The sequence below is a fragment of the Corella eumyota genome, chromosome 5 (assembly GCF_963082875.1).
Source record: "Corella eumyota chromosome 5, kaCorEumy4.1, whole genome shotgun sequence".
NCBI classification, from domain to species: Eukaryota; Metazoa; Chordata; class Ascidiacea; order Phlebobranchia; family Corellidae; genus Corella; species Corella eumyota.
This window is the reverse complement of record NC_137494.1, coordinates 7828308-7841071: the sequence shown is the minus strand read 5'-3', so window position 1 is coordinate 7841071 and position 12764 is coordinate 7828308. Positions and strand designations below refer to the sequence as shown.

The window sequence follows — 12764 nt, the reverse complement described above, 5'->3', positions numbered from 1 at the left end:
TAACCTTCCTTTTATAAACGCCACAAAGATAAAGTCTACATCTTTAAAATTGTGTATTTTAATATAAATCTTTTACTAGCATAATATATAATAATAAATTTCTCTACATACAATAAAAAATCTATTAAAAAAATCTAGGCACAATTAGTAACATTATATATAAATGTGAAAAAATGGATTTACCCTGAATAAAACGTGAAAAGCAACAAAAAGCACTAAAAATTAATAACGAACCATCATTAAAATCATAATCTAAAACAACTAATTCTATAGTTCGGCACACATTAAAAAAAGGTTAAAAATACTACCATAGATTTTTAAATATTTTTTAGAAAATGAGTAAAAATTAACTCAATAAACTAATGTTGCTATATACAATACTTACATTACTTAAAACATTGTAATTTAACAATAAATATTAGCTATAATTATTGTATCAGTAACTACAACGGGCAAGAAACTAGAATTTTTAAATTATATCACCTCTGCATATCAATTCAAAATAAAAATAAAATTATAATTAAATTAAAAAAAAACCTTAATACAATTTACAGCATTACATTTAATTAAGAAAGAAAAAAAAATTACTCAGGTTCTTTTATTAGGAGAGGGCGATCTTCTATAATTTCTTGGGTTCAATCTAGTGACGTGACCTTCTTTTTTTCCCTGGTCTTCCAAATCGGCTTGTAGTGAATTGATGGTGTCTTTATATCTTTAAAACATAAAAATAGAGTTATAAGAGTCTTCTTTTTATTGAAAAATGTTGATTCTAATTTTATGTTGAATATATTTACCACAAAATGATGGTTTGATTTTAGTGTAATAAATAACTATTATTGAATCAACAAAATTAATTATTTAAGCTAGTTAAACACGCATATCAAAAATTAAAATTGTAAAGTTTGTTGATATCCACATCATAACTTACTTCATATATCGTTGGTGTATTTTTTCTCTCTCCTTTTGAGATTCCTAAAAGTAAAAAAATTCACAAAATCTGATAAATAAACATTTTTTAGGTGTCAATACTTACTAAACATAAAAAAAAAACTTGGTTACCCAACTCAGTCTTAATTTGTATTTGGCAGTTGGTATAATTACTGATTATAATTTCGCAACAATTAGTCTGCAGATTAATTTTAAACTTGTTAGAAGTTTGTTCCATTAATAGAGCCATACTTAAGGTTGCTACACCACAGAAATAAAGGAAATCGAACCCCTAACCATATTTAGTAAGATGACTGATTAGTTTCAAACTGGTTGAAATAACACTTACATTTTGAAGACTACAAGTTAGATTAGTGACCTTGTCTTCAAGATCATGAACTATGATCCGTGCTTCTTTGTTCTCAAGAAGTAAAGCTAAAATAATAACATATTTTTCAACTTAATATAACAACCATAATCTTTAATACATTTAAGCAAAAAATGCAAGTTTTTTTTTATTATTATTATTTTTTTTTAATAAGTATTTTTTTAAGTTCAACTTTAACTAGGCATATTTTTATTGAATATACAAAATCAATTTAAATTAAGATATTGCAAAAAAAGAATTTGAAAAACTTACAAGCTTTCTCTTTGCTTAGAGAATCGATCAATTTATGTTGTTCTGTGACTTCTTCAATTAAATGATCTTGGTCCCCTTTAAGTGATTTATAACAGTTTTTCATCTATTAAAAGCAAATATTTTAGTTAACAATGCTTTTTTTAATACCGTATTTTTTTAATATTTTTTTTTTAATTTTTTTAATACACAAGATTGTAACACATAAAATACAAAATGTTTAAACTTGTTTTTAAATTGTCTACAAAAAAACAGTATTGGACAATACTCATAATGTAATAGACTGTACAGAGATATTTTTTATTGTTATAACATAGGTAAGTATTACATAAAGTAAAAAATAATGTTTTCAAATAGTAACTTGGCATAAAGTATTTCAACAAAAAATTTAAAATAAAGCTAAAAATTGCTGAATATTTTTCTTCATGCCTATTATAATAAAACAGCACAGCTTAACACTAATTTTTTGTAAGCAGTTTTTACATTTAGTTTTAATGTAGTTTTAATGTAAAGTTGAACAACTGACAAAAATGTAATTACCTCTTCTTTTTGTTTATCTAGTTCATCCAATAGTTTTAGTCTGTGATCAAGTTTGGCCTGGACTTCGAACTTCACAGAATCCAATTTTTTCTGAAAACAATTTTATTAATATTATTAATATCTAGTTTGACAAACTTTTTGAACAACATTTCGTTGCAACATTTTTATCTCATGGTAACTATTAAAAATTTAATTTAAGATAAATCTATATCAACTTTAGTCATATCATTTAAATAATAATTCAACAAAAAAATTACCCTTAGCATTAAGATCCATACATGAATATCATTACTAGATTCCGAGAAAGATTTTGTCATTTGATCCGACGTCACCAGACCCAAAATAATCTGAAGTTCATTAACATCTTGGGAAATTCCATTATTAGCAACCTCGAGACATTGTTCCAACTTTCTTACTTTATCCCGAGACCAAAGTAGATCCACGTCCAGTTGTTCTATTCTTGCATTGTTATGGCCAAGTTCTTTGTACTACAATATTAAAAGAGTTTAATTGCAATGTAAGACGAAAAAACTTTTAACTTTAAAAGTCACTGAAATTACAAGCTTTAAAATGTTGTCTTTTTATTTTATTTTTGGTATATATTTTTATCCTCGATGTGGGAAGGTCGAATGCATGACCTAAACATAGAGTAACATCAGTTATTCCGACCCAGTCTCGAGTTGCCTTTTAGCAGTTTGGGATATCAAAAGATTATATAATTGCCCGGTAACTATGCTGCTGATTAAGTGTTGGTTCTGTAGGAGTTACTGTTTATATACTGTTTATAGCGCCTTACTCAAGGGTGCTACAGCATGAAAGCAATGGGGATTAAACCCCCAACCTTATGGTGGTGTAGCAAGTGTTCTTACCACTACACCATGCTGCCGGTATATTATGTTTATTATGACTTAACAACTATAACAGAATATGGTCATATCACCAAAAACATATATACATAACGAGCTTAGTGGACAATATATATATTTGCATGTCCAATTTATAACCTTGAAAAAAATAACATTCGTGGTGTGCGGGCAAATAATCGCAAATATTATTTCCGTCCTTAGAGCAAGCTATTATTTAATTCTAGTTTAACGAATGGACCAAAAAGGCTATTTCACCGACTATGAGATGAGACATTTTTTTTGATCCCTTTCTACCCTACCCTGTGAAATGCCCTTAAAATTTTGATCCTTAGAATTTTGGTTTTCAAGGAAAACTTCCCTCAGTTAAATAATTTTTAGTCATAAGAGCAGATTCCATATGATTAGTATATCATAAAAATTTAGATTTACATTTTTTTCGTAGGTTGAGTTCAGAAGTTGATATTTTTCTCTATAAACTTGGTTTTCCATTTCAAGTCTTCGTAAATCGGAGGATTTTGAGTTAAGTTCATCTTTGGTTTCCTTCAATATTTTTTGGACTTCCTTGTGTAAACATTTTTCTTCATTCATATCCATCTGTTATAAAAAAAATAGATAAAGGTAGATAAAATAATTATTTTATTTAGATTTATGTTATTTTTACCATGCTACATTTAATAAATGTAAGCATGAGAAATATATATTAAACAATAAATTATGGAGAAGATTGTTGCAATTAACTGTGGAGTCAGCAAAATTTTTTAACAAAATAAAATAAAAAACATAAGCACGGCATAAAACAACCATTATAAGAACTGGGTACACTTTGTTATTAAAATAAATACTAACATACAAAAGTCACCAAAACCAAACTAGAGACCAGTTTGATAGTTGGCAAACTTAGTATGCAGGATTTAAATACTTACATTAATCTTGTGAATTTCACTTTCAAGTAAGCAGCGCTCGTTGTTTGCCTTTTTGCTTACATCTTGTACGGCTTGTATTTTCTCAACCTCGCCCGAGTGAATTTCAGAGTTTAGTTTCTGGAGTTCAGATTTGTGAGTGGAGCGTTCCTAGTATAAAGTAAGTGTTTAAATAACAAGTGTTAAAAATGTTTTAAAATAAAATGTTTTTGCAAAAATATTTTAGAAAAAAATTATTAGTGAAATTTAAAGCGAGTTTTACAATATTATGACAGGGTAAGTTGCCTTTATACCAAAAAAAACAAACTTTTTTTAAAAAAAAAACTTTATATTTTTTTTCTTACTTTTTAAAGTGATGTTAATTTTAACACTAACTACAATATTAATTTTGTAGTTTAAATATTTAGTTTTGAACTATAGCCATTTAAAATCTACAAAAAGTTGATGACAAACAATTTTGTTTTTACAATGTTTAGTTGTTTGTGAACTGAGTTAACTTCCAACTTCATCGCTTCCATTTGTTTGTTGTTCGACTCCAAAACTTTTTCGGCCTCGCTGAATTTCATTTTTTCACTTAAAATCTCAGATTGCAAATTTGAGTTTTCTCTTTTAGCATTACCAATTTCCGACTAAAATCAAACGCACAAATAAAAGAAAATGTATATAGTTTTAAATCAGTATTTTTTTATTCACATCATTGAAATGAATAAAATAATCTTTAAATAAAATCATAACAATTTTATTCTAAGATAAATTAACTTTAAAAATCGCAAGCACAAAAAAGGTGAAAAAATATCCAAATAAAACCAAAAAGAAGATTATTATAGTCAAGGTTAATATAAACACATTATTAGAATTATAATTATTATATTTGTATGTTAATGATTTAATTCAAGTCACCTGAACATTTTCAATTTGTTTTTTAGTGAAGTCGCACATTGATCTCAAACTATCATTTTCTCTGTGGGATTTTTCTAATGCACAATTGGTTGCAGTTATTCTAAAAACAACGTAATTTTATGAAAAGTATGCAGGCGAGTTGCACTAGTTTATATGTAGGACTACACATAACTACATTTAAACCATTGTATTCGATAATGTTAGCAAAATCCATTGGGCAAACTGACCTTCAAAAAAAAACATTTGACCAAAATTTGGGGAAACATTTTTTTTAATTGAAAAGCATTCCTTAGAGAATGGGTCAGGGAAAAGTTAAAAAAACAGTGTAATAATGTGAACAAGGATTTGACATTCAAAAAAATGTCTATTTGGTAAAATAGTTTTTGATGATATGATAGTAATTTTATCTGTACAGAACTGAATAAGAAGCAAAATGTCTTTTAGTTTACATGAAGTCCTGCCTAACTTTTTCCTTTACTTAAACTAATAAGCTCAAAAACCTGTGCAGTATTTTTATGAGTCCTTTGAAATAATAAATACGTTAAATATGGATAACTTAAAAAAATTATTTAAATTCAGATATCATAGAAAATATTAAAGCTTATCAGCCTAATTTGGCATGGGATTTAAATAAATACTTTTTTACTGTATTTAAAACATGATTTTAATTAATCTTTTTTTAAAAAAACCTATATAACTTACTTGTTTGATAAATCTTTTATTTTCTCTTCATATTGTCTCATATTTAGGTTCGAGTCGTCCAAATTTTTTGCCAGCATCATTTTCTCTTCAGCAAACTTTGTCATCTCGACGTCATATTTATGTAATTGCTCAGCCATCTCTGCTCGTTTGCCCTAAGTTGTCAATAAAAGTAAAAACTTATTAAACACAATATGCTATACTATCCTGTATGTGATAAGGCCAACAGGCTAAACACAAATTAATATTTTTTAGTTTAGACCTTATAATATTGCTTTATAATTAACCTGCCCAGTAATTTGAGGGTGCAGTATTGTAGAAGCATTGGGGATTAAACCAAAGATCTTATGTAGTAAAGTCAATCCATTAGATTAATTAATAATAAGTAGTCACACATTTAAGCTTGATGAAAATCCAACCAGGCTTTGTGATAGTTTTTTATTTTATTTTTAGGTAAAAATTTTAAACAATAATTCAAAAAAAATTATGACTTACAATGCCATTCTCTACTTCCAATCGGAGATTCTCTACTTGCTGGAAGGCTTACAAAATATCATAAAGTTAATTAATTTAGAATATTATTTTTAGTGGTTTAGTTTAAATTTAAAAAAAAAAAACTACCATTATTTGCTTGCGTTTTGCTGACTACATTTTGTCGAGCCAAATCTTCGTTTTTGAGATTAAGTTGATGAACTTTTTCGTTCAATCTTTCAACATCTTTTTCACACTTTCTACACTTTTGTTTCCAACTAGATAGAAAAACAATTAAACTGTAGTCTTAATGTTAAGTTAACTAACATTAAACAATTCAGTAAAACAAAAATTTGATTAAAGTAGAATATATAGTTAAAATTTCAGCCCCTGTTTAAGGTACCATAGTAACTAAACATAAATAAAAGGTTTGCTAACAACCAATCACACAAGAGAAAAAATTGAAAAGCACCTCTTTTATAGTAATACAACAAAGCTACTTTAATGTTGATGAAAAAACTTTATCATAGGATTTTAGGTAAATAATATGTCGCAAACAAAATTAAAAAAAAATTAACTAATTTGCTCTAATTTTTATGTAAATTTTTTAATTTTGTTAAATACCAAAAACTTTTTTTTTTGCGTAAGGTTACCTTGTGTAACTAGGTTCTTTGTTTTTAGATGTATGTTTATATTAAATTATTTCAAATGTTTTAAAAACATACTGTCTGATTGTGTCCTGAGCCGTACTCTTCAGCTCCTCATTTTCCTTTTCGGCAGCCATTTTTCGTTCCACCATTTTTTGAAAATCACTTTCGTATTTTTCTGTCTCCCTGTTGTAACAAAAATCATCTTTTAAAAAAACACAATAGCACAATTAAATATTAAAACTTCTACTCAGAAAATCCCTTTGATAACATTTATTAAAAACTGAAAATCAAATTACTTGACTTGGTCTTTAAACTTGGATATTGTGTCTTCAAGCTGTCTGTAATTATAATCGTTTGATCTTTCAGATTCAACAAATTTTCGCTGAGTTTCGTTTAATTCGTTCAAGGTTCGACTGAGGGCCATATCTTTTTTCTCAAGGTCTTTGGTCAAAACCTGACATAAAAATTAAAAAGGTAGTGTAAAATTAGGTCTGTAAAACATAGACATTTGCTGCTTTTTTTAACAACCTTACATAAGTGAATTTAGCTGGCAGTTAATTACTTAATGCCTAAAGTTTAATTTTTACTTTTATCATAGCAATCTGGTGATCATTAAATAATCTCCACACTTATTTTCCAAGCTAGTTTTTAAATATAATTTTTTAAAACATGATTAACTAAAAGTGCTGTGAAACTACATTGCTTTTTCAGGTGTAAAGGAACTTTTGATTGCCATGTATTTTGTTAAGTAAGTTCTTTTTGCGTTAAATTAACAGGTCGCCGACATTTATTTTAATGAACATTTTTGATCCAGTAAGGGTGTAAAAAAAGAGTATTTGTAAAAATGATTGCAATTTATAAAATTTGACTAATTTGGTTACGTTTTTTCGGCTATTATTTTTTTAATAAAAACCTTTAAAGTGTGTTGCTCAATTCGTTTAAATTTAACATTGACTTGTGTAATTTAAATCGACTTGAGTTGATTCCAAAATTGGGTTTTTGCATCACTTATTTTAACTTTACTAATTAACAATTTATAGTTGAGAAAAAACCTGATGTTTTATGTTTACCTCAATGTGGTCGGAGAGGTGTTGTCTCTGCCTCTCGCTTTTTTCCAAATTCCTCCTCACTTCATCAAGTTGGACAACTCCTCCGGATCGTTTTATCGCAGCTCTGAGGTCGTCGATTTCATTTGCTTGTCTTAATCTCTCACATTCCTGACGTTCTAAACCTAAAAAAGTATAAAGAAATTAAAAAAAGAACTAATAAATTAAGAATTAAAAGCAAATAAATAAATAAAAGAAAAATTAAAACTTGAAAACTGTTTTTTTAAATTTTTTGTGTAATATAAATAAACTAGCGATTTATATCAAATTATGAAAAATTGAAAAACCATATTTTACCTGCTAATTTTTCCTTCATCTCAAACTCTTTTTCTATCTTGGATTTTTGCTCCATTGCCTGCCTTTCAATATCATGCTTGAGGTTAGCACGTTCTTTATCTGATTGGGTAATAAGATTTCTCAGTTCATCTAAAAGAAAAAAAAATTTGAAAATATATTTGCATGTCAGAGAAATTTAATGTTTTTGCGTACACTTTTTGTATTTGTTTATACGATGTGGATAGTTTATTCACCAATTTTTTGACTTAAATAAAGATGTTTGTTACCCTGGCGCAATCTTGAGTTACTTAAACAGTTTTGGATATATTTGATTACATCTGATCACTAATTGGTCTGCTGATTGGATTTTGGCTTAGCAGAAGTTTATAGCATCATACTTTAGGGGACTACAGCATTAAAGGCAGCATGGTGTATTGGTAAGAACACTTGCTACCCCACCATGAGGTCGTGGATTCAATCCCCACTGTATAACTGGTACTCCTGCTGAGCCAGCACTTAATCAGCAGCATAATTACCGGGCAATTAAAAGTTCTATAATATCCCGAACTGCTAAAGGCAACTCGAGAATGGGTCGGAGTAACTGATGTTACTCTATGTTTAGGTTGTGCATTCGACCTTCCCACATTAAGAATAAATTTATACCCAAAAAAAAGCAGTAGGGATTTAACCCTTAATCTAATGTAATAAATCTAACCATTTTAGCAAATTGAATCAACCTTTCTTTATTTAGAAAAAAGTGGACATACATTTTAGCTTGTAAATTAAGTATAACATTTTTACTTATTTGTGACACGAGGGCTTCCCGACCTCCCTCCGATTGTTCCAACCTTCTTCTTGTAATCTCTAATTCACTTTCAACATTTCTTTTACTGTTCTCCATATCAAGAAATCTGTTCCTTGATCCAAAATCATCATCCAGTTGCCTTTGTGAATGCATTTTTAGAAATTTAGTTATATATATATATCAAAACATACAAATTATGGTAAAACCACAGAAAACAATGTTTATAGCCTATATACAATTTATCCAATTTTGCAACACATTGTTTAAATTTTTGCCCGAAAAAAATAGTTTTCATTTTTCAGGCCCTAAAGCCTATAAAACTGACCTGGTTTGGCTTTTTCTTAACACGCTATCAGCAACTCTGCTTGCCATCTGGGATTCCAAATTACGATCTTTACTCAAACCTTTTTCGATTTCCTTTAACCTTTGTTCTACCCGATCTGGAGGTCTTACCAACCTCATGCTTTCATTAAGGTCGTTAATTGCTCTTCGTGTCCCAGTTTCAGATCTAAAATTTAAAAGAAATTAATTATACTTGAAAAGTAGTATAGGAATTGCTGTAACCAAAAACCATTTTACCGAATAGACTATTAAAAAAAGCAATTTTACTAACAATGGGACATTTTCTAATAACCATCTTACCCCAACTCCATTTTAAAAAAAAAAACTTAAATTTCTGAAAATATGTTGACCTAAAATTTCGATAAAAAGTTGTTTTTAAAATTTCGTTTTTTAGGCTAGTGTTTTATTTACATGTCAAACAATTTAATTTAGATATAATTTGTTGATGACTGGTTATATTAAAGACATAAATAGAAATTTCAGCAGCTTATTAAAATAATTACCGGATTCTTTGTGATATTTCATCATTAAGATCGCGCTCCAATTTTGCTTGATTCGACGATAAATCAGTCACTGTTTCGTGGATCTAAAAATTATAGAATGGCAAATGCTAGAGTGAGTTTTTTTGATATTACTCCAAGAGTCAGCCTCTCAAATATTTTTTTGAAGAAATGTAGACAGGGGTGTAAAGAATTTTTGTGGTTTAAAAAGTTTTTATTTTAGGTTTAAAAAAAACAATGTTGAAACGGAGGGTTTTAAATTGAAGTCCTTGGTCCCAAAAATTAAAAAAGGGCATTGTTGGTAGCCCTTTTTATGCCACCTTCAAACTATCTATATTTGGATTCATTTTCAAAAGCTACAACTGTCATACACAAAACTTGCTGAGTTGCAAAATAAATGAGTTTTAATTTAAATTATTAATACCACAGATGAATAATGATCTCCCCCTCCACCATGTCTGTTGAAACCCAAACTACTTGATGGTCGTTTTGTGCTCCTTCCTAGATCAATGAAAAAAAAATTATTAACAAATTTAATTTCTGATGCAGTTTCAGCTAGTTGTTTAGGCCCTTTTAATACAACTTTTAATTTAAATAACTATTTTTTTTTATAAAAATGATAATGTAATGTGTTTGAACATATAAAAAATTACAACGATTTATTTTCGAATATTAAAATTTACAAAAAAAAAAAAATTAATATATATTTATAATTATTTTTTTATTTAATAATTTTAAAAGTGTTTAAAATTCAAAACAAATAAAATAGTATACAACTTCTTAAGGGTAATAAATAAGTTAAATTTACAAAAAATTAGGCTATAAAAAAATTTAAAACTTTTATACCATTGACATGATAACCAAACTATGTTGGCAACTACGTGAAATTAAAATAACTTCTCAAGACCAGCGTTATTTCATTTTTTTATGATTAGAAACAAATCAAAACATAAATAAACCTTAAAAACTAAATAATCAAAAGATTACCCAATAAATCAGTTTCAGAGTTGTAATTTCTTGTTCTTGGTGCCACGGAAGAAGATCTTAGTTCACTCCGATGTAAAGTTTCGTTTCCGTTAAGAAGTGTTCGTCTTTTTCGTGATGATTTCAAACGACCAATTGAACCCTCTAAATCTTCTTGCAGCTAAATTTAAAAATTAATTAATTATAAATAAAAAGGTAAGAGTTATTGGTTAGTTAATATTTAGATAAATGCACTAAAGCATTGGGTAATCACCCATTTACCTATAAAGTTTTAATGGTTAGTGCACATTGGAAAAATTATGTTAAGCAACATTTATGTAAAGTAAAATTATTTAAAAAAAAAAAAAAATTAAAACAGTTTAAAAAACAATACACAATTTAAGGCAAACTGAGACCATTTTAGATAAAAAAAAATGCGAAAGTATGATACGAATACAGTAAATATATTATTAGTTTGTAAAAAAATATATATTAAATACTTTTGTCAAAGCAGACATTGAATCATCTTGAACATCTCGGTACTCTGATAATTTACTGTCGACACCACTTAAATTTCGTGCCGCATCATCAAGGTTGTCAGCAATCCTGTATACTCTACGACTCAGGGAATCAGGATCTGCGATGGTGACATGCCGATTTCGGTTCCGGAGAATTCCTTCCGATGGAGCGGAAGGTAATCTTCTTCTACTGGAAGAAAAGTTGTTTCGCGAAGAGCTTTCGCTGGATGAGGAATAGCGATGCACACTGCTTTGTGACATTTTATTTGTTGATAACTTACTATGAAATTTAAACTAAACCATTGCAAATTAAATAATAATCACATTTACTAAAAAAATGTGAGTAAGTTTAGATTAAAAAATTAATAATGAGTTATCACTTTATACATTGGTCATATTTATATTCTGTTTATGTAGCATATGCTGGTTAACACTGCAAAACTTAAATTTTCTACACCAAAGATTTACACTAGTAAACAATTTGCAAACTTTTAGGTAATTTTTTAAACATTTATCTCGTAACTACTTACAGACTTAGTTTTACTAAAATTTATGCCACCTTACTGCTTTATGCTCATTTCTAATAAAATTTTTATAAAATCTTTTTGCACAAGTTCAGGTCAGCAAGTGGTTTTTCTTACAGATAACAGAATACATGTGACATGAAACCATAAAAACTTTAAATAAGAAAATATACAACATTATCTAATGCACATTTTTCTTTTTATCATTTAAACGCTCGAGCAACCTGCTAGAAAGTTAATCAGTCAGCTTATTACATTAATCAGTCGATTGAGAGTAATTAAATTATAAATTTATTAAATTCTTGTACTTTCAATTATGGTCAGACAGTTTCTAAAGTTTAATTCTAAATTTAAAAAAAAAATATATATAACTCTAAGTTCAAAGGCAACTGTTATTAAAACAATTATACCGTTAGTATTAAGCCAATCTTTATATTTAATTAAAAATACATCCGAAATTAGTCGTGTTTAGTATTCGTAACTGTCAATCTGTTTACACTGCAATAGATAGCCTGATAGCAACAAAGCAAAACAAGTAGAGAAATATCATTTAAACACACCGCCGGTTGGGTAAACACTTTAAGATAATTACGCAAAATATAAAAAATAAAAGTTTTAACTACAATTATTATTAAAGTTCGAAATCTTGGATTCCGAAACAGTATTCTAGTTTTAATATAAATTCTAAACAACTAAACAATACATAAAAATGACACTTTTATTATTTATTCTTGGTTATTTCCTGAAAAGCACGTATACATTTTGTGCATTTAATAACACTTTTTTTTCTTTTGATTTTAACTATGTTATTGTCAAAATTTTAATTATGTTATTGAAACATATTGTTTTTGTCAGTGTATTTATTATTGTTTTTTTCTTTCTAGTCAGAATTTCGAAAGACGATAACTTCTGTTCTTTAAAATTAAAAGTTCCAAATTTTCAGTATGGATGTTATTATCCTAATGTGTAGCAAACCTTCTATTAACGAACTCTCATTAGTGTTTGTTAAAATGTTTCAGAAAATACAAGGCTCCCGTATAACTAAACTTTACAAAGCCGAAAAATGTTTTGTTTAAATGTCGCTGGGAAAAAAAACAAAATTGTTCCGTTATAAAAACCA

The 12764-nt window shown here is 27.8% G+C and overlaps 1 protein-coding gene across 1 annotated transcript; it reads right to left on the bottom strand.

The window, feature by feature from the left end:
- Nucleotides 1-143: 143 nt before the first annotated feature.
- Nucleotides 144-11439, bottom strand: LOC145752283 (centrosomal protein 128-like). Its single transcript, XM_082568541.1, has 23 exons — nucleotides 11103-11439; nucleotides 10627-10783; nucleotides 10064-10140; nucleotides 9643-9725; nucleotides 9123-9305; nucleotides 8794-8936; nucleotides 8014-8142; nucleotides 7681-7841; nucleotides 6907-7064; nucleotides 6686-6793; nucleotides 6111-6238; nucleotides 5985-6031; nucleotides 5493-5644; nucleotides 4791-4890; nucleotides 4358-4519; nucleotides 3894-4040; nucleotides 3400-3564; nucleotides 2362-2592; nucleotides 2105-2194; nucleotides 1568-1670; nucleotides 1277-1362; nucleotides 929-972; nucleotides 144-712 (listed from the first exon to the last, which is right to left on the bottom strand). The coding sequence occupies exons 1-23, from the start codon at nucleotides 11379-11381 to the stop codon at nucleotides 589-591; spliced, it is 3057 nt and encodes a 1018-aa protein (XP_082424667.1). The 5' UTR covers nucleotides 11382-11439; the 3' UTR covers nucleotides 144-588.
- Between the last annotated feature and the right edge of the window lie 1325 nt (nucleotides 11440-12764).

Coding starts and splice junctions, on each gene's coding strand:
- LOC145752283 (XM_082568541.1), bottom strand. CDS start 11,381: ATGTCACAAAGCAGTGTGCATCGCTATTCCTCATCCAGCGAAAGCTCT. Junction 9,306..9,642: donor GAAATATCACAAAGAATCCG/GTAATTATTTTA, acceptor TTTAAATTTTAG/ATCTGAAACTGGGACACGAA. Junction 4,041..4,357: donor TTCACAAACAACTAAACATT/GTAAAAACAAAA, acceptor ACTTTATACTAG/GAACGCTCCACTCACAAATC.